This window comes from Sciurus vulgaris (assembly GCF_902686455.1).
Source record: "Sciurus vulgaris genome assembly, chromosome: 15".
Lineage (NCBI taxonomy): Eukaryota > Metazoa > Chordata > Mammalia > Rodentia > Sciuridae > Sciurus > Sciurus vulgaris.
The window spans coordinates 25,090,476-25,115,667 of NC_136476.1; the positions used below are offsets into that span (position 1 = coordinate 25,090,476).

General features: G+C 33.4%; 1 protein-coding gene across 3 annotated transcripts in view; it reads right to left on the reverse strand.

Moving 5' to 3' along the window:
- Positions 1-1,048: 1,048 nt before the first annotated feature.
- BRD10 (bromodomain containing 10) overlaps positions 1,049-25,192 on the reverse strand; it is a 94,622-nt gene continuing 70,478 nt past the window's right edge. For all 3 annotated transcript variants that reach the window (XM_079112993.1, XM_079112992.1, XM_079112991.1), the window contains 3 exons: positions 11,917-12,032; positions 8,703-8,890; positions 1,049-6,006 (listed from right to left, as the gene is read on the reverse strand). In XM_079112993.1, the coding sequence (XP_078969119.1) occupies positions 2,366-6,006; positions 8,703-8,890; positions 11,917-12,032 (3,945 nt within the window). In that variant the 3' untranslated portion in view covers positions 1,049-2,365. The remainder of the gene's footprint in view (positions 6,007-8,702; positions 8,891-11,916; positions 12,033-25,192) is intronic.

Here is a 25,192-nt window from a genome sequence, read left to right on the forward strand (position 1 = left end):
TAAGTAAGTAACCTAAGTATTAAGTAAGCAAACAAATAATTATATTACAGGGGTGAAGAAGGGCTATGTCCTCCTCACAATTGGTGACTACATCATATTGCTGGCTGGATGTGGCAATGAGAGTTATGACATATAGTGAGTAACTATAATGAAACATTAAATTCAAGAGGACATTGGGTGAAGACCTTGATGTGTCTCAAAGTGCCCTGAACAAGTGGGGAGAGTAGACTAAAATGAAGGCAGGAACAGACTGAAGAGCTTTTAAAACATTAAGTGGATGCTTCACTCTTAAAGGTTCACCAGCTCACACAGAGCTTTGAAGACTTCATTAGGATTTTGAATTTAGGAGTTAGAACAGAATTAGTGGTTACTTAGTTTAGGTCCTTCACTGGGATTAAAGTTAGGTCATGAGCAATTCAGCAAATTAATTTCTGGAAGTGGTTTAGAGAATCCTTTTGAGACCAAAGGTGAACAGCTCTAGGTTACATTGTTTTAAAGGCTGAGTATACATTTACATTGAGCACCCCTATGTGCTACACAATGCACTTTAACTATCACTCACCCCTGAAATCCAAGCGTCTTTTAAACTAACCAGGGAAAATCTGGGCTTTGGGAGAGACTAGAGTAGAGCATAGACGTTACTGGCAAAAGTATGGTCTTAGAGCACAAATATACATTTTTTAAGAGCTTGGAGTAACTTTTCAGGAATACTCCCACTGCCTTCTCACTTTGATAATATCATTTTGACTTAGTTTCAAAGGAAATCTTTAGGTCTACTCTTCCTAACATCTTCAGCTTCAAATTATAACTCCTTGAGATGAGGTTTAACAATAAGAATAAAATGTACATACAATTGGTGTCTCAAATAAGATAATAGTTATAAAGATCCAATAAATATAAAAGCTACCTTTTATTTAAAATGAGGCAGGTTTTGAAATGCTACAAAGTCAAATCCTGAGACTCAGATGAACTCCCCAAATTTGCTTTACAACAGAATATAAGTAATTGCTCTGTAATGGAATAAAAACAAATGGAAAGAGGACAGGTGTCCATATACACTTTTTATTCTAACTAAAAAAATTCATTTTCTTATATATCATTTTAGAAAATCAGTCACTATGAACCAATACTTCAACTTAATATTAAACATCTAGGGTAAGCAAGGAGAAGGGCACATAAGACCTCCCTGTACTATCTTTACAACTTCCTGTGAACCTAAACTAATTTTAAGAGCTTTAAGAAATGTATTTGGGGTATATAGACAGACCAAGTATACTGGTCTGAAAAAAAATTCACTTATTTTGGCCAATGTGAAAATTTGGTGGTGAATTTCTAAGAGAAATCTAAAACCATAAATCTAGAATGAAAAAAAGAAATTTTTTAACAAAAGTAACGTAGAACTGTGGGAAAAGGATTTATAGCATGAGGTTCAAGGAATGGCTCTACCACAGATTAGCTGGGTAACCTTGGTTGTATCACTGAACTCCTCAAGAATACTGTGAAAGTAACAAAAGAGATATATGCAAGTAAACTTTGGAAAGTGTAAGGCCTTGTGCAAACACTAGTTATTAGTAATACAAATTTCCCAGCCTTAATTCCTTTTTTTAAAGGACTATTTTCATTTGTATCATGTATTCTTTTAATGGAACAAGAACACACTTTAAAAATAGTATTCAAACAAAGAAATACAGCAACTCAGTTTATTACATGCAGATTCTTCTGCATTGTTGCTAACAGTTCACTGGTCCAAAATTACTAAAATACTTAAAAAACTATACATTATGTAAACAAAACATAAATAAGACAGCATAGTTCTTTGTACATATATTTAGTACAGGTTGTTAGGGATTTAGGAATATGTACAATTTTACACCATTGACTGCATTTTCACAATGCATAAATATATATATATATATTTCTTTTTACAGAAACAAAAATAAGATTTCACTAATGACACAGAATGCTATAGCATAGACACGCTGCAATAGTCCAAATTCAAGAAACATGTCAATGTAACTGTGCAAAAGGCTAGCTTACTCTAAACTAGTCAAACTTGACTTTGTTCAAATTATGTGATACAGACAGGTAAATCTTGACCATGTATTTTAAACAAAGAACTTTTGAAAACATCCTCATACCAATGAGTGAAATGGAACACACTTTTCCCTCCCCAAGAAAGTCTTGTTGCAAGCTAATGAAAAGATACATTAAAACACACACACACACACACACACACACACACACACATACACACACACACACACCTATGTATAGTATGTTTTCAACAGTATAATAAACAGTTAAAATTTTTATGGGAGTTAAAACAATGCCCCATTAGTTAAAAACTGGCTCGTTTCGTTTAAATTCAAGATGCAGCTGTGTCAGGCTTCTCTAAACCAGATGACTGAAAAGCAGGGAAGACAGAAGCTGGATTTCGACTGGCAGATACAACAATCTGAGAAAGAGATGGAGAGAGGGAAGAAACCTTAGATGCTGGAGTATTTATGGTATTCAAAATGGCTCCTTCTGGGCTAACCAACAATTTTTTGACAGATGTGTCCAAATGAAATACTGAAGTGCTACTTGGCAGTGGAGGATTACTGGAAGAAATGGCAGAAACCAAAGATGTCTTAGCAAAATGTGAAGCTGGTGGAGGCTTAATTACTGAAGTCAATGACACTGTTGGTGCAGGAAGTGGAACAGAAATTTTAGCAGTTGTGTTTATGATTTGTGATGTCGTATGAATTGTGGGTAGGCAACTTACATTCCCGAGAGAATTTACAATCTTTGTAGAGCTTCTTAGAGAATGTTTTACAGGTTGCCCACTTAAAGAATTGTTTGATGCTAGTGTGATCTTCTGCACAGCATTATCTATGGGTGTAGGTTGGATGCCTTGGCCACTATTAAGAACTAAGGGAGGCCCATATTTTGGGTTAGTAGATATAAGGAGAACATGGCTGCCAGCTCCAAGACCTTGTGGTGGAACAATAAACCGGGCTCCATTAATCATGATCTGAGTGCCAGGTGCCAAAGGTGTACTGGTGTTGATGACTATTTTTTGCTGAATACAAGGTTCACTAATTGGACCCCCTACTGGACTAGTTACATTTGATGTTGCTGTAGCAGTGTGAATGGCAGAGCCACCTGGAACAGAACTGTAACTGGGAGTTGATTTTACTAAAGCAGGGGACATTTGCTGGTTTGGAAGAGAAGCAAAATTGGAAATACTAATTATTTTACTTGGACTTGGTGAAACAGATGACAATTCAGCTTGAGGTTTATTTGTGTTTACATTTGTTGGCACTGTAGTTGAAATCCCTTGCGACTGAAACTGAAGGGAAGTTCGAGATTGTCTTTTAGAAAGAGATACAGAACGTGTGGATCCTGGTACTGTTGCTGAATGTGGAACTGTACTGATCATTTTGGGGGATGCAGTCACAGGTGTAGGCAAGGCAACAGTAATAGGGATTTGCAAAGCTGATGTCAAACATTTAGGAGACACTGTTGGTTGTGTAGTTGAAATCAAAACAGATGATGCAAGATGTCCTGTTTTCACAGTTGATATAGCCACAGTGTTTCCTAGATTTGATGTGCCAAATCTATTTGACAAGATAGGCATACTTCTTGAGGAGGTATCATTTCCACTGACTAAAACAGGAGGCCGTGTCCCAACTGAACCAGAGGATGAGGTCACTGAAAGAGAACCCAAAGATACATTTGCTCCTGTTACTGAAAACATGTTTATTGTTTTTGCTGCAGAAACCACTGATTCATTAACAGGAGTAATAGTTTGACTCACAAAATTTGAGCTTACTGGAACTGAATTACCACTTGATGACAATGGCAAAACATAGCCCTTGCTACTTTTGTCTTCTCCTTTTGGGGTTACATTTTGCAATATATTAATTGATGGCATAGCTGGCACTGTGCCTGAAGGATTTACAATTGCTTGACCTATGTTTAGTCCAATTTTCACATCTTTTATCTGAGACACAGTTGGTGAAGCATTTATTTTTATTGGTGCTCCCACTGTAGATGGAATTAGTACTATTTGGGGTTGCTCTGGAGTCTTTACAAATGTCTTATTCAAGGTGGGAGGTAGCGTTTGTTTTAATGATTCTCCAACAATAGCTGGGGTTGAAGTGCCACTAGGAATTGGAGCATTAATAAAAACTAATTTCTGGGTAGAAACACCTGTAGATGTCTGTGCAGGTGTCACATTAATTGCAGTTCCACTGCCAGAAGGAAGAATAGATGGGGCTGATACTAGCATAAGTTTTTGAACTGGAGTAGCACTGATGACGTCTCCATTTGTTGCTGTTGTTGCTTCTGATCTTGTAACAGGGTAACTTTTTGTGATACAATCTACTTGTTGCTGTTTAGTTGGAGTATGAATAACATTTGTATTGGTTTGTCCAAAGTTTCCCGTTGATATGCTAATTACACTTACTGAACTAGTTGTTGTTGATGGTAGTAGAGTGCTGGAAGAAACAGAGGACTTCAAGGGGGAAGAGGACATATGTGAAGTTTTCTCTCTCATGTGGCCCATATTACCACTGCTGGAAGGTTGGCCTAAGGTAAGTTTGAGATTTTTACCTATGGGTGAATTAAAGCCACATGGAATGGAAACAGAAGTTGGTGTTTGGCTGAAAGGTGGGAGACTAGATGTAGTAGTCATTCCAGCTACTTGTGAAAAAGCAGAGGAGGATGAAGTTATTGATTTTGGCACCAGAAATGCCTGAAATTGAGGAGCAAAAGTGAAAACTGAACTTGAAGATAAACTGTTGGGTGAATTTTGATCTGGATTGGTCTGTACTTTTACAACTCCAGTGTTCCCACCTCGTGTCCTAACAAGAATTGACTGTGAGTCTCTTATACACACAGTTTTCAGTTCTTGCTTTGCTTCAGAAGAATCAGCAATTTGTTGTGCAGAAGGGTTGAGGGAACTACCAGGATCTGTAGATACACTTAGTGTCGTTGCTGATAAGAGAGGCTGAACTGTTACTGTTGAGGAAACGATGGGCGAAGCAACAGGCTGAGGGAATGTGGCTGTTAAAACTGCATTTTTGACTTTTCCTGCCTCACTCTGGCTAGTCTTAACTGGTGGTGTTAATAAATTACTTACTGAGGTTACAGGTGACAAAGGCTGTGGTCTAGCATTACTCACATTTGATAAAGGTGTAATTGTCTTGTTGAAAATAGGTAGTTGGGCAGAAACAGTTGTTGAGTTGACAAGAACTGATGATAAAGAAGAGTTTATACTTGTTGTCTGTGGTAAAGATGAATAATGTTGTTCTGAACCTTTTTGTTGATGTGGTGGTTTATCTTTTGCAACTGCTTTTCCTTCCTTGTGCTGAATCACAAAATTCTTAGGCAAAATAAGAACCTGCTGCATAAGTTTTTCTCCTGTTACAGGATCCACCATAGGTTGCACCTGAATCTTCACAGAGCTATTGTGAACATCTATTGGCAACCACTGAGTACAGGGCACTTTGTATACCATCTGTAAAGGACTTTTTGTACTGTTGAGGCAGGTCAATGCTGGCTTTACTGGGCTTGCTTCTGGAGGAGATATAACTGGTTTTTCCACAGCAGGAGCACTTTTAACTGTGGAAGGGGGCAGCTGATTTGTTAAGGTCACTTTGTTCCCAATATTCTTTGCAAGCAAGGCCTGAATAGGTTTGGTCCCTTTCTGGAGAGTAGACATTGGTACTGAATCCACTGAGGCAAACGACTCTGGAAATGGTAGCTCTGTATTCCTTGATTCATTCGAACAGTCAATCTGCATATCACTTTCTAAATTCTCAACAATTGTTTCATTTGTGCTTAACTTTGCTTTCTTTCTTGGGGAAAGCTCTTTTGTGCTATCATCCAGATAACTAGTTTGTTTGGACTGTCGTTTAAGTGTTTTAGGCAGTGTCTTCAGTACCTCTTTTGAAGGCAATTCCTTTTTCAACAGCTTGCTTCTAGCCATAGGAAAATCTACTTCTGACAATTTCATATCATCTGAAAAATTATAAAAACAAAGTAATTTGTTTATAGAAAGTAGCAGCTGAACAGCAACAGCACCAATTATAAAGATGAAAGTCAATCTTTGAGCTGGAAATTTATTAACTCTACTAAGGCTGGGGTAGTAGCTCAGTGGTAGAGCACATGCCTAGCATGTGAGAGGCACTGGATTCGATCCTCAGCAACACATAAAAATAAATAAATAAAGTACAGGTATTGTGTCCATCTACAACTAACTAAAAAAAAAAAAAGAAATCTGTAGGATGGTTCTAATGCTTCAGCACCACTGATAGAGATAAAAGGCAAGGGGACCCCTGACATGGTAATACTGATATCATAACTATGCCCAATAACAACCTGTTACTGAGAAAATTACTTTTGGTCTAATTCTTTAATTCTGCTGCAAACATAAGTAAAAAAGGAAAATTTTCATCTTTTAAAGAGATATTCAAGACAACAATTAGAGCTTAGAGTTCAACATGGAAAGGAATCTAGTCTACTAGTTCTCTTCCTCTACACAGAGAAACCTGGATAACAAAGATAGTTTTCTATTCTATGTTGTTGAATAAAACAGGTTAATACATCTCTAACCACAAACTTTCATATTAATCTTTTATAGAATTAAAGAAAATCACTAAACTACATTTAGAGTTGAAATGAAACACATTTAATCTGATCCAACCACCCAGCCTTATTAGAATGATGTGTTTACTCTGGTCTCATTAGCCTTGGTCTTTCCTCATTAAAAACAAAACAAAACAAAACAAAAACAAAAACAAAAACTTCATAATATTAGGAACGTGACAAATTCCATTTAAAGCAAACTTCAGAAACACAGTTTCAAAAATAGTAGTAATAAAAAATAAGAGAATGAGAGAAATAGAGCAAGCAATCATGAAATTCATCTGGAAGAATAAGAAACCCAGAATAGCTAAAGCAATCCTTAGCAGGAAGAATGAAACAGGGGGTATCGCAATACCAGAACTTCAACTATCCTACAAAGCAATAGTAACAGAAACAGCATGGTATTGGCACCAAAATAGACAGGTAGATCAATGGTACAGAATAGACACAGACACAAACCCAAATAAATACAATTTTCTCATACTAGACAAAGGTGCCAAAAATATGCAATGGAGAAAAGATAGCCTCTTCAACAAATGGTGCTGGGAAAACTGGAAATTCATATGCAACAGAATGAAACTAAACCCCTATCTCTCACCCTGCACAAAACTCAACTCACAATGGATCAAGGACCTTGAAATCAGACCAGAGACCCTGCATCTTATAGAAGAAAAAGTAGGTCCAAATCTTCAATTTGTTGGCTTAGGATCAGACTTCCTTAACAGGACTCCCATAGCACAAGAAATTAAAGCAAGAATCAATAACTTGGATAGATTCAAACTAAATAGCTTTCTCTCAGCAAAGGAAACTATCAGCAATGTGGAGAGAGAGCCTGCAGAGTGGGAGAATATCTTTGCCACTCATACTTCAGATAGAGCACTAATTTCCAGAATATATAAAGAACTCAAAAAACTCTACATGAAGAATACAAATAACCCAATCAACAAATGGGCTAAGGATATGAACAGACGCTTCACAGAAGATCTTAAGCAATCAACAAACATATGAAAAAATGTTCACCATCTTTAGTAATAAGAGAAATGCAAATCAAAACTACACTAAGATTCCATCTCACCCCAATTAGAATGGCGATTATCAAGAAAACAAGCAACAATAGGTGTTGGAGAGGATGTGGGGAAAAACGTAGACTCATACATTGCTTGTGGGGCTGCAAATTAGTGCAGCCACTCTGGAAAGCTGTGTGGAGATTCCTTAGAAAACTTGGAATGGAACCACCATTTGACCCAGCTATCCCACTCCTTGGCCTATACCCAAAGGACTTAAAATCAGCATACTACAGAGATACAGCCACATCAATGTTCACAGCTGCTCAATTCACAATAGCCAGACTTTGGAATCAACCTAGATGTCCTTCAATTGATGAATGGATAAAGAAACTGTGGTATATATATACAATGGAATATTACTCAGCTATAAAGAATAATAAAATTATGGCATCTGCAGGCAAATGGATGAAATTGGAGAATATCATGCTAAGTGAGATAAGCCAATCTAAAAAATCCAAAAGATGAATGATCTCACTGATAAGCAGATGATGACACATAATGGGGGGTGGGAGGGGGCAAGAATGGAGGAAGGAGGGACTGTATAGAGGGAAAAAAGGGGTGGGAGGGGTGGGGGGGGAGGAAAAAATAGCAGAATGAATCAAAAACCTCATTATCCTATGTGAATGTATGATTACGCAAATGGTATGCTGTTACTCCGTGTACAAACAGAAACAACATGTATCCCATTTGTTTACAATAAAAATAAATAAAAAAAAAATAAGAGAATGAAAGAATTTCAAAGGGACTGCAGATTAAGGATGTATGGTCTGCAATAGCAATGATATGCCTATATTTGGAGTCAGGAATTGGCTCCAGAAACATCTAGAAATGTAATAATCACTCCCAAGAAATTTCTTGTAAAGACCTGGACAGTATTTCTTCAGAACATTCCAGATTTCCCCAAATGATATACAATGGCCAGATTATGTTTTCCTTTAACAACAAACACAGAAACTTTTCTTTGTGCACTTAATGTTGGTTTTGAAAAGTTTTAATGCATACCTGAAATAAAGTTATCTTTTTCCAGGATATCTAGAGGCTCTGTTGAGTCAATAGGTTTACTGATTTCTACTTTAGGAGATTCTTTACCAAGATCTCCTTCACATTCTTCAGTAGTCCACAGTTCTCTAGTAAATTTATCATGATCAGGTTGTCTTCTGAAATCATCATAGTCTTTCTTTAGGCGGCTCCTTAAATAAAATATCCAAAATAATGAATACATACATATTCGACTCTTGGAAGCTGAACTAACTTTGTAATTTTTAATGCACTATAACTATACATAATAGGTTCATTTTGACATATTCATAAATACATATAAAATAGTTTTCTCCATTTCAGCCCCCAGTACAATCTCCTTTCCTTCCCTCCTTCCTCCCAGATTCCTCCCTCTACTTTATTGGTCTTCCTTCTTTTTATTTATTTTTTAATTGATGCATCATAATTATGTATAAAACTTGAATGCACTGTGATATATTCAAACATGCACATAAGTTAGACACCTTTATTCCCCAGTGCTTCCCCTTTGCCTCCCCCTCCTCCCTCACCTTTAGTTCCCTACTTCTACTCTGCTGCCCTCTCTTTTATTTTCATGAGATACTCTTTTTTATTTCTTTTTTTCTCTCTAGCTTCCACATATGAGAAGTAACATTCAAAAAATATGGAATGCTTCATAAATTTGCCAGTCATACTGCAGGGGCCATACTAATCTGCTTTGTATTGTTCCAATTTTAGCATATGTGGTGCTAACGCAAACATGCTAAACTAACTTTTAACATTTTAAGCTATGTATTGAAATATTTTTTAGTTGTCACTAAAAATAATGCTTTAATCTTAAGTGTATCTAAGATGCTTAGTTCAGTTATGCCAAAAATAAATTGTTCAAGAAGATGAAACTTGGGATATAAGAATAAGAAATTTAAAGGGTAATATGTGCAAATTTCTGAATACCATTTGAATAAATCACCTTGTTTGTCTTTGTAAAGGCTGCTGTCAGGCTTATCAAATGAAAGAAAGCTATTTTTTTTCCTAGATGAATTGGAAAATGGATTTGAGACAGTCTTAAAATTACTAATTGTACTATAGTTTAAGATTATTTTGAAGAAGTTAAGAAATTCTAAGCAACAAAATTGATTATTGTGACTATTATACAGATTGTAATAAATTAATACTGGAAATAATAGGTGTCTGTGTCTTACTAGAATTACTCCATTAAGCTTAGAGCAGCAAAACTTAAAAGTAATATAACTTTCACAGAAATTTTAGCTACAATTCTGAGAAACTATGGAGAAACTATTTTCAAATGATTATGTGGTATTTTAGAGATCCTTTATTATTCTCCTTTTGCTTTCAACCAAATTTTCTATTTTACCCTCAATTTCTATGTTTAAAAAAAAAAAAAAATCGGAGTCATGTATAAGTGGCATATGCCTGTAATCCCAGGTACCTGAGATTCTGAGGCAGGAGGTTCACAAAGGCCAGTTTAGGCAATTCAGCAAGACTCTGTCTCAAAAAGAGTTGGGAATGGAGCTCACTGGGAGACTATTGGGTTTGACTACCTATACTGCAGGGGGAGTGAGGGGGTAGAAATCTGAACATATATTCTCCAATTTATTTTTGCTACAAATTTTTCTTTGTGCATGTTAAAGTTTAAGTACTACTTCTATCACTTACTAGTTCTAAGACTGGGAAAATTCCTTAATCTAGGGCATCCCTTTATTAATTGTGTAGTGGTGATGATAACAGTACTTACCCTCACAGTATATGTGGCACATGAATATTAGTTAAATTGATTTAGATTTTGAATTATTGCCCAAGGATTTTATGGGGCTGTGAGATACTAGAATGCGTTACCAAAATATAACAATAAAATCAATTTCCCTTTCAATACAAAAGATTGGAATGGAGGAATATCTATGTGGGGGTAATATGAAGTGCTTTCCTTCTTTCTTTTGATCTCAGCTAATGACTACTCCTTATTCATGGAAAATGAAAGTAAGTGAAAAATTTTACTTGCTCACATCATCTGCAACATACCTTAATTTGTACTCATATTCCATCTCCCTATCTAAGTGAATACCTCTGATTATATGTTAACACATCCTTTCTTCTCTATTCAAGGATCATTCTATTAAATGTACCTTCCTTCACTGAGTTGATTTTTTGTCTCTATTAGATCATTCCTATCAATTACAAAACATTATTTCTCCATTAATAAAACTTAACAAAAACCAAAATACTCCTCTCTTAATCCAAACATGTCCTTCCAGTTACTGCCCTTTTTCTCTATTCCTCTTCACAGGAAAATACCATGAATGAGGACTCTTTAGTTCTTTTGCACTTATTCTCTTGAATAAACTCTTAAGATTTTTATCCATGTTTCAATAATGAATTCCTTTTTTTGTGTGTGTGTTAGAGACTGAACTCAGGGCTTTGCAAATGCTAAGAAAGTGCTCTCCCACTAAGCTATATTCCCAATCCTTCAATAATGAACTCTTATTCTTTATCTTCTACAACACATCATGAGCAGTCCTTTTTGAAACATTTTCTTTACTTGGTTTCTAGGACACCTTTCTTCCTTGGTTATCCTCCTATCTTGCTAAGTACTACTTCAGAATCTCTTCTGAGACATTCCTACTCATATATCTCACCTCTAAATGTTGGAATGTCCAGTGTTCACATGACTTCTACCAGTCTCTAGGTTTTAAATATAATCAGTACATGGATAACTCCCAAATTTGCACCACCAGTCTGGCTGACTCCCTTGAAATCAGATTCATACATTGAACTACCTACTTAATATCAACAATTAGATATTTAGAAAGTATATCAAACTCAATGTGTTAAAATCCAAACTACTCAATCCCCATTATTCCCAAATCTGTTGCTCTGTCATTCTCTCCTTAATAGCAAATCCATAATGCTAACTGTTTAGAGTGAAAATGTTGGGCACACTGATTTTATTTTTCATCTCTTATACCCCATATTCAAACTTTCAGCAAATTCCTACTTTCAAAACATATACAGGATCCAGCCACTCATTGGTATCTGCACTGCACTATCATTTTTCTTCTGGATAGGAAGTGCCTTGCACACAGTGGGCACCAAAATTATCTGCTGAATTACATATGAATGGAAAACTACTAAGTGATTCCAGGAAATCTTCCCAGAAATCATAAATTAAAAGTCCTAAAACAGATTATAAAGCTTTAATTACCTGTTCCTTTGAAAAGCCTTCATTAACTTTGGTTCCCATGGCAGCAATTCATTTAAAAGACGTATCAATGTGCTATGTAATTCTTTTACAGCTTGCCTCCGTTGATACCATTTGCCCTAAAAACACAAAAATTTATAGTAAATTCCTTAGATTTAGTCTGAAAGTCAATGTCAAGCTCTATCTTCTGAGTAAAAAATAAAACAAAATGCCAATAGTTCATCAAAAAATTATTTTTTCTCAAATTGCAGAAAGGGGGAAATATCCTACAATAAATCTTATTTATTATATTTAATAATTTTCATTTCTACAGGTGAAACCTGAAACCCATTTCATCCAACCAGGATACAAAAAGTTTTTAAAAATTTTAATTGTGTCAGTTGTAAACATTTTAATAAATCATTTTCTAAACTGGTAAAGACCCTGGGTTTAATCCCAGTGCCACAAAACAAAACAAAAATCATAAAAGATGCAGAATGTACATAAATTCATTATATAAATAAAAGATATGATTCATCTAATAAAGTTTTTGTAATTTTTCCAAAGAGTAAGGAAAAAAGTAAGAAAAGCTAGGTTGGTTATTATATTTAAAAGCTGTCTTCTTCATAAACTTCTTAGGAAAATTTACAATTACTTTAAGAGACTAGTATAAAAAGCAAACATAATAGTCAACTGTTTTCAATATCACAATGCTACACTAAGAATTAATAATCACTGACACCCAGTCATTTGCAAAATATTATCTTAGGTATTTTACATATCTACCTATAAATGGGGGGGGGGAGAAGGAGAGGGACAGAGAGTGAAAGACACAAGAGACACTGACTCTAGCATTTGGTGTGTATATTGTTATATTCACTTTAAAAATGATGAAAGTGAGGCTCAGAGAGATCAAATGACTTGTGTAGGGTCCTATGACTTGAACCTGTAGCTGCTGGATTCTTAAGTCCAAGCTCTTAGAACTGTATTACTACCTCTTAAAAAACTGCATCACAGAAATTCATAAATTTATAACCTGATGTAGGTTATAAAAAGATTTGGTGAGATATGCCTCACCAGTATATGAAAAATGAATGCCATAGAAACAAATTTATGGCAGTTAAGTCAACCTCTGCTTCTCTACAAGGTTAGTGCAGAGCTATCATCATCATCATCATCACCTCATTTACTGTAACATAACCATATAGTAAATTTTTCTATAATAGCTTTGAAAGATAATCCACATACCATACAATTCACATGTTTTATTTCTAACAAAACACACAATTATATATGTTATGGATCACATATGGATAACATGCATAAAATTAGACTTTATCCTATAAGGAACTGTTACAGTGAGTCAATTGGCACATATACAGAAGAGTAAGAAAAATTCTATCTAGAGCAAAATGCACACTCTAAATGTGTGCATGAATTTGTTTTACATATATAAAACCTTCAATACTTCAGTCACAGAAAATCTCATCATACATAAGCCCAAGTGTTTAGTAGGAGAGTTTCTTCAAAAAAATTCTGTGCTTTAAACTAACAGAATTTTTATACATATAAACATAAACAGCCATATTCCTTTTCTGTTTTTGGTACTGGGGATTGAACCCAGGGGTACTTTACCACTGAACTACATCCTCAGTTCTTTCTGTTTTTTGAGACAGGGTCTTGCTATGCAGCATAGGGCCTTGCTAAATTGCTGGGGAGAATTACTTATTAAAAGGATAATAAGATATGGAATATATGTGCATGTGTGCATAATGAATATGAAATCTACTCATTATTTCTTGTCTTCTAACTATTAGCATGATAACTTATAATATTAAAAAATTTTCAAGGAAAGTAATTTCCATTTCATATAATATACTAAGCAAAATAGACCTCTTTCTTGTTAAATGTGTTCTAAATGTACACACTGACCCTAAGTTAACAAAGGGTCATACCTTAAAAGTTTGTTTTTCTCAAAGAAATTTTACGAGATTATATAAAGAGCTTATTCTAATCCATAAAAACAAAACTATTAAATTGATACCCAATAAAACTGAGCAAGAAATAACCTTTATTAAGGGAGAGCATAATGCAATTGAGGAAGACAAAAAGGCAGACAGATGACAGCCATCCTAAATTCAGTAAGATTTTTCCCTTCAAGAAGGCATATAACCTTTTCTACTCCTCAACTATCATTTGGCTCAAAAAGATGAACTGATAAGAGAAAAAAGAAGAAAGGTACAAAGGTAGGGAGACTATCCTCTGTGGTAAAATTAATTGGAAAAGAAAAAAAAGAGACTAAGGAGAAAGAAAGAAAAGAAAAGAAAAGGAAAGAAAGAAAGAAAGAAAGAAAGAAAGAAAGAAAGAAAGAAAGAAAGAAAGAAAGAAAGAAAGAAAGAAAGAAAGAAAGAAAGAGAAAGAAAGAAGACCAGGAAGCAACAAATATGCTGAATTCTTTACTGAGGGTTATGAGGAGGAAAAGAGTTGCAGAATTAACCTGGGCTGTATGGTTACCATCTGGATTAGCATAGTGGTGGTGGGGTAGGGGATGCAGAAGACTTTAGTTAGGTCTGGGTAGATGAGGAATAGGAAGGGTAGACTATTTGTAGCTGGACAATGTCATCTCAAGACATATGCCAGAGGTAGCTGTGTTTCTGCTAAATTACAAAATTAATTTTTGCAGAAAAGAGTTTAAAAAGTAATCAAGATTTCACATTTTGGTTAATTTTTAATTAACCGAACATCTAGAAAATATGTTACTGAACCAGCAGACTATATTACATGCAAGAAGGCATTTTTAAATCCTAATTCGAGAATATAGTTTTATCTTTCACATAACTGTCTGATCCACCTGTTTTGAAATGTCTATGGCCTAACTTTACATGTTTTCTGGTTCTTCCCTCTCTTTATTTTATGTTATCCTCTCTTCAAGGTAGTGATGATATGGTATCATTTATAATCTGAAAATGTACATTTATCATTCTGTATTTGGAAAAATGAACCAAAAAGTTTATTATTTCTGTAACACAAATTATAGAAAGTAAAAATTGATAAAGATAAATGTTTTGCCCAGAAGATACATAAAAAGAATATTATGACCTCAACAAGGGCACCCTGGGCCTGCCATGGGTATGTGAGTCCATATTTTTATTTTGATTTAAAGGGTGCATATGCTTAAAAATGTTGAGAATCACTGCTCTGAGACTAGTATTTAAGGCAAGGTGCTTTAACTACTGATAGTAAAAGGGAAACTCACACTGCTTGTTTCATGTATCATCTTCTTTGGTCAAAACATGATGCTTATAACCCAAATGGAATTAAAATGATGACACTGTCCCTTTCTACTAAGTTGTGATCTCAGAGTTTCATAGTATACAATGGAACTAAAGTAAAGAGAAGAAAAGTTGTGAATTTTAAAAACAAATTAGAGTTGGTAACTATCTGCCTTATTGTGGGTTTAATACAAATATCTACTTAAAACCAAACAAATATTTATTGAACTTTAAAGCAGGTCATTACCTAAAGTGACTGATCAACTTTACTTACATACACAGATAAGGGGAAAACCAAGAATAACCATTGTATTTTTTCTTAGATGAATTTATTAGAAGTTAAAGGGGAACTCAGAGGGCATAATTTTCTAAAAGAAAACTGTCTAAAGTCACAAAGGGAAGAAATAGACTTTATTACTCATGGACAGAAATAGACTTTAGACCAGAATTCTACACCTTCTGCATGGTAAAAGTCACTCTCCCTCTAATATACAATGTTGTTGCTCTTGAACCCCACAAAGACAATTCCTAAAGAAGAAATAGATTATTGTGTAAGTATCTATATTTACTTACGGATATCTTTCTAATGCAAGAATCAAAATCTCTAAAATTTATTTTATTTAAAAATTACAATAGTAATTAAAATTGTAGTGACCTAAAGTTTAAAAGTGAATTAAAACAAAAGGAAACAGCAAGCTCCATCTTCAAATACAAAGAATACTGATATAATAAACATAAAAGACATAATAAAAGAAAGACTTTTACAAAATTTATCTACAATAATACAGAATTAAAGATAAAGATGGTAATTAGTAAAAATCATTTGCAAAGCAGTGCTATAAATAAATTTAATAAAATATATTTAATAATTTTTATGCATATAATTTTAGTACTGACTTTACAAGCAGGTATATGAATATGGGGACAAATCAACTATCTTTAGATTTTTCACCATTTTCAGGGATAAAAATATCTTCCTAAGATAATTTCAATGCATTATGTGAACCTGATAGTTATTAAACAAACATTTATCAAAGGTCACTTTAAAGAAAAGTTGTACTTTTATCAATCTACTAAAACGTTCAACGAAGTATGGATTTTAAATATGTACCATGGAACCAAAAGCATCCAATATATTCTAAATTTTAAGCTTACCTTTCATTGCTTTCTCATCCAATGTCCATAGCAGCTGCAGATTGCCAGCTCCCTTTCCATTAGATGCCCCAACTAAGCCACGGAGGTTTTATAACCCCATGGGGATTACTACAAAAAGGAGCTGATCTATGATCACAAGATTAAGTCTTTTATTATATTATGCAGTTTTGTAAGTTTTGGGGTATGATAAATTAATAAGAAGTTATAAGGGAAAAAAACTTACAAAACTACACAATATTGTAAAATGAAAAACTTCATCTTGATAAGTGTGTAATGAGTGTGGGGGGAACTTACCTTGTAACTAAAGAACAACTCCATTCTGCTGCAGTAATCTGGGATGGGTATGACAGCACCAGCAAAATGCTGGTGAGGGTGTTGCAAAGAGAGAGAGAGCTGGCAACCTACTGATGCTGGGGACATTGGACACCTAAAAGGAAGAAAAAGAGGAAAATAAATAAATTCTAGACTTATTAAGTGTCTCATCAGCACAGATATATTTTGTACATTAATAAATTTAGATGCTTTGTTTGTTAAACTTGTGTCATTTGCTTAAAAAACCATCTAGTTACTTATACAAATTTTCTTGATGTTATAGTTAAATAAAATAGTTCTCAACAGTTATTTGACAAAATTAAAATCATACATATATAAATACACAAAAAATACTTTTTTAAATTGAGAAGGTATTAATGTGGATATGGTAAATATATTTTATGAAAAAGAACATTATGATGTACATTATATCATTTTAACAATTTGGAAAAAATAAAAATAACAGTATACAAATATGACATATATTATAAAAATATAAATGCTACTTTCCTATGTTTTTGTTTACAGATGTTAGGGCACAAAAAGATGGATCACAAAACAAATTATTTTTTATAAATAGGCTTGCTTCTTTTCACACACATAAATCCTGTGGTGAGAAGGGATTAAATATCAATATATTATGCTTTTCAAATAAAATACAAATAGCTTTTAGGAAAGTTAAGATGATCCCTACACAATATCTCATTTAAAATCACTAATAACATCCAAAGGCAACTTGTAAATAATCTAAATTCGTGTACAAAAAAATAATACAAAGAGAATTAAGTATTTTAATAAACTCTTTGACACTGTTAGTTTAAATAATATTAAATGGAAAGTAATACTATATTTAATATGTATTACCTTTTCTTTTTTAATTTCTTACCTAGAGAATTTACTACCACATTCACATACTTCTTCATATTCACAGTTTAGGAGATAAAACATTGCATTAATCTTGTTGGTATATAGTCCCTTGAAAAAGTGCTAGTTTTGACAGTATACTGAAATATTTGTATTTAATATAGAAAAAGTTAAAAAGCATTTTAACACTTTCAGAGGTTCTAACATGTACTACAATAAGCTATTATTTTTTCTTGAGCTATCCTCACCAATTTTCACATTAGTAGGAAAATATCTGCATTTTATTCTATAAGTATCTCAATGAATACACTAAATAGCATGTACAATTCTTCTATTATATTTCTTAAACTGGATAATATGTATAATATTTCCATTATATTTCTTTTTTAAAAAATTGTTTTAGTTGTCAATGGGACATTTATTTATTTATGTATATGTGGTGCTGAGAATCGAACCCAGGGTCTCACATATGTTAGGCAAGCACTCTACCACTGAACTACAATCCCAGCCCCATTATATTTATTAATTAGCATTGAAATAGAATGTATGAAGGCACACAACTAGCACTATAATGATAACACTGCAAGTTTCCCTGTCTTTTGGCTTTGTGTGTGATGGAAAAAACTGGGTAACATCACATTCCTAGTGAGGTAATTCAGTATTATTGGAGAAGAAAATCTAACAATACTCATTTAACACGATAAACTACCATTTTCATTTATAAAGAACAAAGAAACCTGGGCTAGAAATTAACCACAAATTTGTTCGATCTTTTTCAGTAAACTGATAATGTAGTAAAAAAGTTGATGGATTTTATCAAACCTATACATGTTATTAGCAAGGTGGGTTCTCAAGCAACTCTCAATCAACTCACTAAATCACTAAAGCTATGCTTATTTGGACAGAAAATTCCACATTAAGTGAAATGTGGATTTTTGCTGTACTGGGAATTAAGCCCAGGAGCCGTCTGCATTCTAGGCAAGTACTCTACCACTAAGATACACCCCCCAACCATTTTCATTTTATTTTGAGAGAGGGTCTCCAGAAGTTGCCATGATTGGCCTCAAACTTATGACTCTCTGGCCTCAGTCCTCCCAGGAGCTGTGACTGCACATGTACACCACAAGGCCCAACTGGCCTGATATTATAAGCAGGGTCAGTGTCTTACTTAGTTTTACTTTCTTATACTCTATCACAATGTCTACCATAAAAAGTATTCAACTACGTAAATAAATTCCTTAGATACCTGAGGTGTGCTTCTTAGATACAAAAGATTTTTAAATGATCAAAGTGTTCCTAAAACATATTTTTCAGATTTCCTGGCAACAATGCATATAATTTAACTCTTGATGGACTTGTGTCATCATTATGAACAAGTTATGTTTTACCACAGTGACTGTCAGGCACTGTTAAGGTTTCTTGTGTTATTACCCTTATTCCTATATTAAATTAGACTTCTAAGATCTGTTTTTGTAGTTTTTTTAAAGTCCTTAAAAAACTATCAGTGTTTCATGTTATCTATAAATCTGTTTTAAGTATCGCTTGTCCTAATTAAAAGCAGCTGCTACTACTTGTTAGAATCACAACTACATTAAAAGAAACTGGTTCCATGGAAGCCATTTTCTATTTTAAGGTATTAGAACATCTACATGTGGACACCACACTCAATTTAGAATCCTTTTGTTTCTTTGCTGGATTCTGGGTTAATTTTGCTTCAATATTACAATGTATCAGCAGTTTTTCTTTTTCTAAAAAGTCTGATAAAATGGTAGGAAAATTTTGTTAGTGTTAACTCCTCTCAGTTTTTTTTATATTATTTCCCAATTCATAAAAGGTTTTTCCATGAATTTTCTCATCATTTATAATAAAAATGTCAGAATGATGTGAAGTTCATTTTCTGGCCTTACACTCCCATTGATTTAAGTTAAAACTTTCAGAACAGTGAGGTAATAAAGCAACTGTTACAATTCAAATTTATTAGAACTTTGAAAAATAAACAACATTTAAGATGTTATTTATATTTTAATAAGTGTGTGTGACTAGTAATTCAGATGGGGTTAATGAAAGTTTTAAGAGCCACATTATAAAGCTCTATCCTACAAAAGTATCTGCCACCTGGATCAACTCTTCTCAAACCTTTTTCAAGCTGGGAATATACAGCATTTAGTCTCTGCCTGATGTAATATCACACAATCTCCTTTCCTTATAACTGGAAGTTTCTTTGGGGGAAAAAAAAAGGTTTCTGAGTGTCATTTTCATGATAATTTTCCTCTCTCTTTTTATTGGTTCTTTTTAGTTATACCTAACATTAGGATTCATTTAAACATAATTATAAAAGCATGCAATATAATTTGTTCTACTTCCCCTTTTCTTCCCTGTTCCCTTCCTTTCACTCTACTGATCTTTCTATTTACTTAGGTTTTTTTTTTTTTTTAAATAGTGTCTTGTGGATATACATGATGGTTAGATTCACTGTGGTACATTCATATATGTACATAGGAAAGTTAGGGCAGATTCATTCCACTATCTTTCCCTATTCCATTCTTCTTTGCTTTCCTTCATTCCCCTTTGTCTACTCCACTGATCTTTCTTCTGTTTTTTTTAACCCCACAGTTCCCTCATTTTGGTTTAGCTTCTACATATCAGAGAAAACATTCACCTTTGAGTTTCTGGGACTGGTTTATTTCTTTTAGCATGAGAGTCTCCAGTTTCATCCATTTACTTTAAACTATGGCAAATTGCAGTAAGTGGTAACAGTGGTCTCTATTAACAAAGGTTAAAATCTGGCATTTAATTGAACAGGGTAGTTATTAAATGTCAAAAAATACCCCAAAGCAAGACTTACTGTAGATAAATAAGAAAATGCATGCTCAAATCACTCTGTAACGAGTTAATTAAAATTCTGTTTTCCTTGCCAGTCATTTGCTTGACAATTCATGTCATCTAGCTTTCCTTTCTATAATTTTGAACATGTAAGTTAATTTGATCGTTCATAAAATTCATCTGCTTACTGGTCATTCCATCAAAACACATAAATAGGTAATTAAGGGCAGTGAACAAGTGACTAGGGTGTTTAGTGACTTCTGAATAAACACAACATGAAAACAAAAAAATTAAGTCTTATTAAAAGTACAGGGAACCAGGTACAGTAGTTCACACGTGTAGTCTCAGGTACTCAGGAGGCTTAGGCAGGGGGATTGCTTGAACCCAAGAGTCCAAGCTATGCCTGGGCAACACAGTAGAACACTGTCTACTGGGAAAAAAATTAATAGAACAGGGACTAGACCAAGTAACCCTAATTAAAATTAAAAACTCATCCCCAGGGTTTAAGATAAAATCCTAAACTCTATAAGTGAATTCCTTGAAGATAAGGATTTGTTTTTAATCTTTAGATTCCTATCAAACTCCTTATACTATACAAAACTCAGAAGATATTCAGGAAATATTTGCCAAGTGAATAAGACTAGTATCTGTAACTAAAGTAAGAAAACTTAGTTTATCTGCAGTGCAATGTTTCCAAAAGGTAATTTTAAAATTTTGGGATGATTTAAATGACTAAAGACAAAGTGATTTCCTCCTATAGCTGAGATGGCTTTTGGTTTTGTTAACCATTAACTAGTTTACCAGAAAGAGCTGCAATAAGAAAATACTATACACAGTGAAGTAACTGTCAAAACCTTAAATATGGCTGCAGTTGTGGTTCAGTGGTAGACTGCTTGCCTAGAATGGATGAGGCACTGGGTTTGATCCTCAGCACCACATAAAAATAAAGGTATTGTGTCCATTTACAACTAAAAAAAATGCAAAGAAACCTTAAATAAAACAAATTTAAGAATAATTTAGCAATTACTGCAACCACATTTAAAACCAAAGTCATTAAATAAAGTCAATAGGGTTTTTTGAGGACTGTGATTGTACTTAAAAGTTCCTTACACTGTAGTAAAATAGATTTTGTACTCTCTACAAAATGTTGATTTGATGCCTAACTACATAAAAATGGAATGTATAAGCTGGGTGTGGTGGCACATGTCTGTAATCCCAGTGGCTCAGAGGCTGAGGTAGGAGTATCACAAGGTCAAAGCCAAACTCAGCAACTTATCAAGGCCCTAAGCAACTTAGTGAGACCCTGTCTCAAAATAAACAAGTACATAAATTAATTTATTAGTTTATTAATTAATTTTTAAAAGGGGGGTGATGTGGGTCAGTGGTTAAGCACCCCAGGTTTAATCCCCAATACAAAAAAAATATATATATATATAATATAAAGGGGAAAATCTCATAATCCTTCATTATAATAGAGCTAAAATTTTTTTATGTGATAGGAAATAAGATTAATGTTTGATAATTCCTTGTCTTATATCAGGCTTTTCATATATGTAATAGTATACTACATGTTGAGTGCATATAAATTCATGTAATTGAGTTTAACATAATTTGACAATAGTTTTCTTACCTGTGTATCATTCCTCACTACATTTTCAGTTTTTAACTATACCATATTTTAAAAATGAATAAAGAAAATACATATACAATCATATTATTTATAAGTATGAATCCTCTACTAAGGAAACCAAAAGATAAAGAGTGAACTTATTTGTCATAAATTATAATGGGTTGAAGACAGCTAAGGTTAAGAATCCCTCTAAACTATCTTATAGAAACATGAAGAGTAAAAAAAAAATAATATTGACATTAGAAAGTTTCATCAAATACAAATACGAGTTGGAAGTACATGATGTAATAGAATACTCTCATTCGCAAATGTGGTATTATTTCACTGATTACTGCCTAACTTAAACTAACATCAATTTGTTATCTTCCCATAATAAGTTGACAGCAACACAGAGAATGAAAGAATAGGGTACTTAGCAAATACAGGATTATACTACAGTATTGTAACCTTAGGACAACTGACATTTGGGGCCAGATGATTTTCTGTTGTGGGGGAATGTCATATACATTGTAGGATCATTATGTAGGATATTCAACAGTATCATTAGCCTTTATCCATTAAAGGTCAGTACCACCTCTTCAGCTATGACCAAGAACTGTCTTTAGACATTGCCAACAGTCTCCTAGTGAGGGGAGGAGGCAAGTTCATCCCTAATTGATAACTGCTGGCTTACACAGAACTCTGTGATCAAGAAATGGGTGCCACCATTTCTTACCTAATCTTCTAACTTCTCTAATGTTTACTGTTTTATGAACTTAAATTATTTTAAGAATGTAATATTAATTTTATTCATTTGAAATCCTTAATTTTTAACATACTTTTCTACATACATACTATAATCATTATGCATATATTATTTTGTATGTTCTTAAAATACCACATTTCACAAATATTTTCATGTAGCAACAATGTCCCACCTATATTTCATCTTTTTAGTTATATGATATACCACTGTATTAATATTATAGTTTGGTTAATCATTTGCCTACTACTGGACACGTGGGATATTTCCAAATTTCCACTATTAAAGGTAGTTTGTTAAACATCACTGTGTATATTACTTCTGGGGGTGGGAGGGAAGAAATGCAAAGAATAGAATTAGATCCCAAGTATTATCACAGTATCAAAAAGCAAAGGCAGTTTTGTGGCTTTTCTAACATACTGATAATAAAATTTAAAAATAATTATAATCTGCCTTAAATACCATTCAAAGTTGAGGTCCTTGAATGTTAAAAGATGTATTAGAAAAGATATGGTCTGATATTTAAAATCTTAATTTATCTATACTGATATCTACACTTTCATTATCATTATGTGATCCAGACATGGTTTCTTCTCTTATAAATACATCTTCTTGTTGCCAAATTTTAACCTTTCTTTACAACCAATCTCTACGTGAATCCTTCCTTATTGAAGAAAAGAAGATTGAAAACTTTTTGAAAATCTAAACTATGATGTAAAGCAGATAAGATGAAAAACAAGCTCACATGCAAAACAAATAAAAGCTTGGTAAATCTTCCAATTTTTACTATCTATAAAGAAATAATGTCTAATAAATGTCAAACACAATAGCATCACGTAAATTTATCAATACCTTAGTTTTCCATCTTTCTAGGAAACAAAAAATTTCCTAGACTGGAAAAGGATATTTTCCAAATAAGCAAAATTCAAATTTTATTTCAATTAAAACAAAAAAACGTGATTTATCCTTTAGATATCTGAAGACTCCTGATCTAAAGAATGATGAGAAAAATTAAAGGACTCTGTCACAATATCTTTATTTACCTCATCCAGAGGCTTCATTTTTTTCTCAGGTAGATAATCAAGTATAGCACTTCAGGATCTAAAGAATGTTGAGTCATTTCTGAATTAAGTGATGTGATCAGGTTAACTGAGTAAGCTCAAACAAAATTATAGCATTTTTCTCTCTTTACATGATTAACCATAAAAGGAATTAGCCATCTTGCAAGAATGAGTAAACAATCTAGATTTTAAAAAACTGTACATCTTCCATTACAAAGTTTCTTAGAGGTTAAAAAAGCTTTTTAATGTTAACATAAAACTGTTTTAAAATGTAAAGTCTGTTAATGAAAAAACAAAGACAACTTTTTAAACGGAATGTTGACCTGGTAGGGAAAACAGCATCATTCTTCCTTGTTGCTTTGGTAGGAAAAACTATCTGGAAAGGCCCTGCAGAAAAGAAGCCCCCCGAAGTAGCTAGTTATTTGTATGACACTATTAAATTCTCAATCATGTATAATTTCTATCTGTAATAATGACATCTGTAATCAAAATTTATATGGAATATATATTATTTGTTTTTGGTGCTATTATTACAGATATGAAAAGTGATAATGAATAACAGAATTGTTTAAGCTTTAAATAGTATTTTAGTTTTGACAGTGATATTCTCTAATGAAGGGCAATATTAATACTTCATTTATTTAGCAATAGTATAGGAAGCCCACAAGACCAGGAAATCAGTCAAAACAATTATTCCTATCACTGAGTTAATACATTTTATTATTAAGAAAATTCCTCAGGGTCCTCACTGTGAGTCTGTATCAGTTAGGGCAAATATATATACTCAACAAGAGATGACAACTGACAGACAGTCTGGCAATGAAGAAAGACAGAACAAAAGCCAAAAATGGAGACATACAAAATCCTTTAAAATACACAGGATAAAAGTCTTTTGATGAATGCCGAATTAGAGCTACTGATATCAACAGATTTCCCTCTCTTTTTTCTTTCTTTCTTTCTTCTTATTCTTCTTTTTGTACTAGAGATTGAACCTAGGGGTGCTTTACCATTAAGCTATATCCCTAAACCTTATAATTTAAAAATTTTGAGATGAGGTCTAAGTTTCCTAGGCTGCCCTTGAATTTGTGATCCTCCTGCCTCAGCCTCCCCAATAGCTGGGATTACAGGCAGGCGCCACAGAGCCCTGCTGATATCAATTTATAGAATTGATATTCATAATGATGACCTTTAGTAATCAAGAAAGGCTTGCTTACATTGTGTTCAACATAGTACAAAGAAGCAAAGAAGTTAAGTGATTGAAATAAAGATTTTAGTATTGAAAGTTTAAGTTTCAGTTATTTAGAAAATTCAGTTAAGTGAAATACCTTATTTCCAAATGATGCCAAACTGGTATTAAATATGAACATAAACAATAAAGTTAACTCCTACAACGAACTCAGTATTAGATTCTGTAAAAAAAAATAGGGAATACTACTGAGAT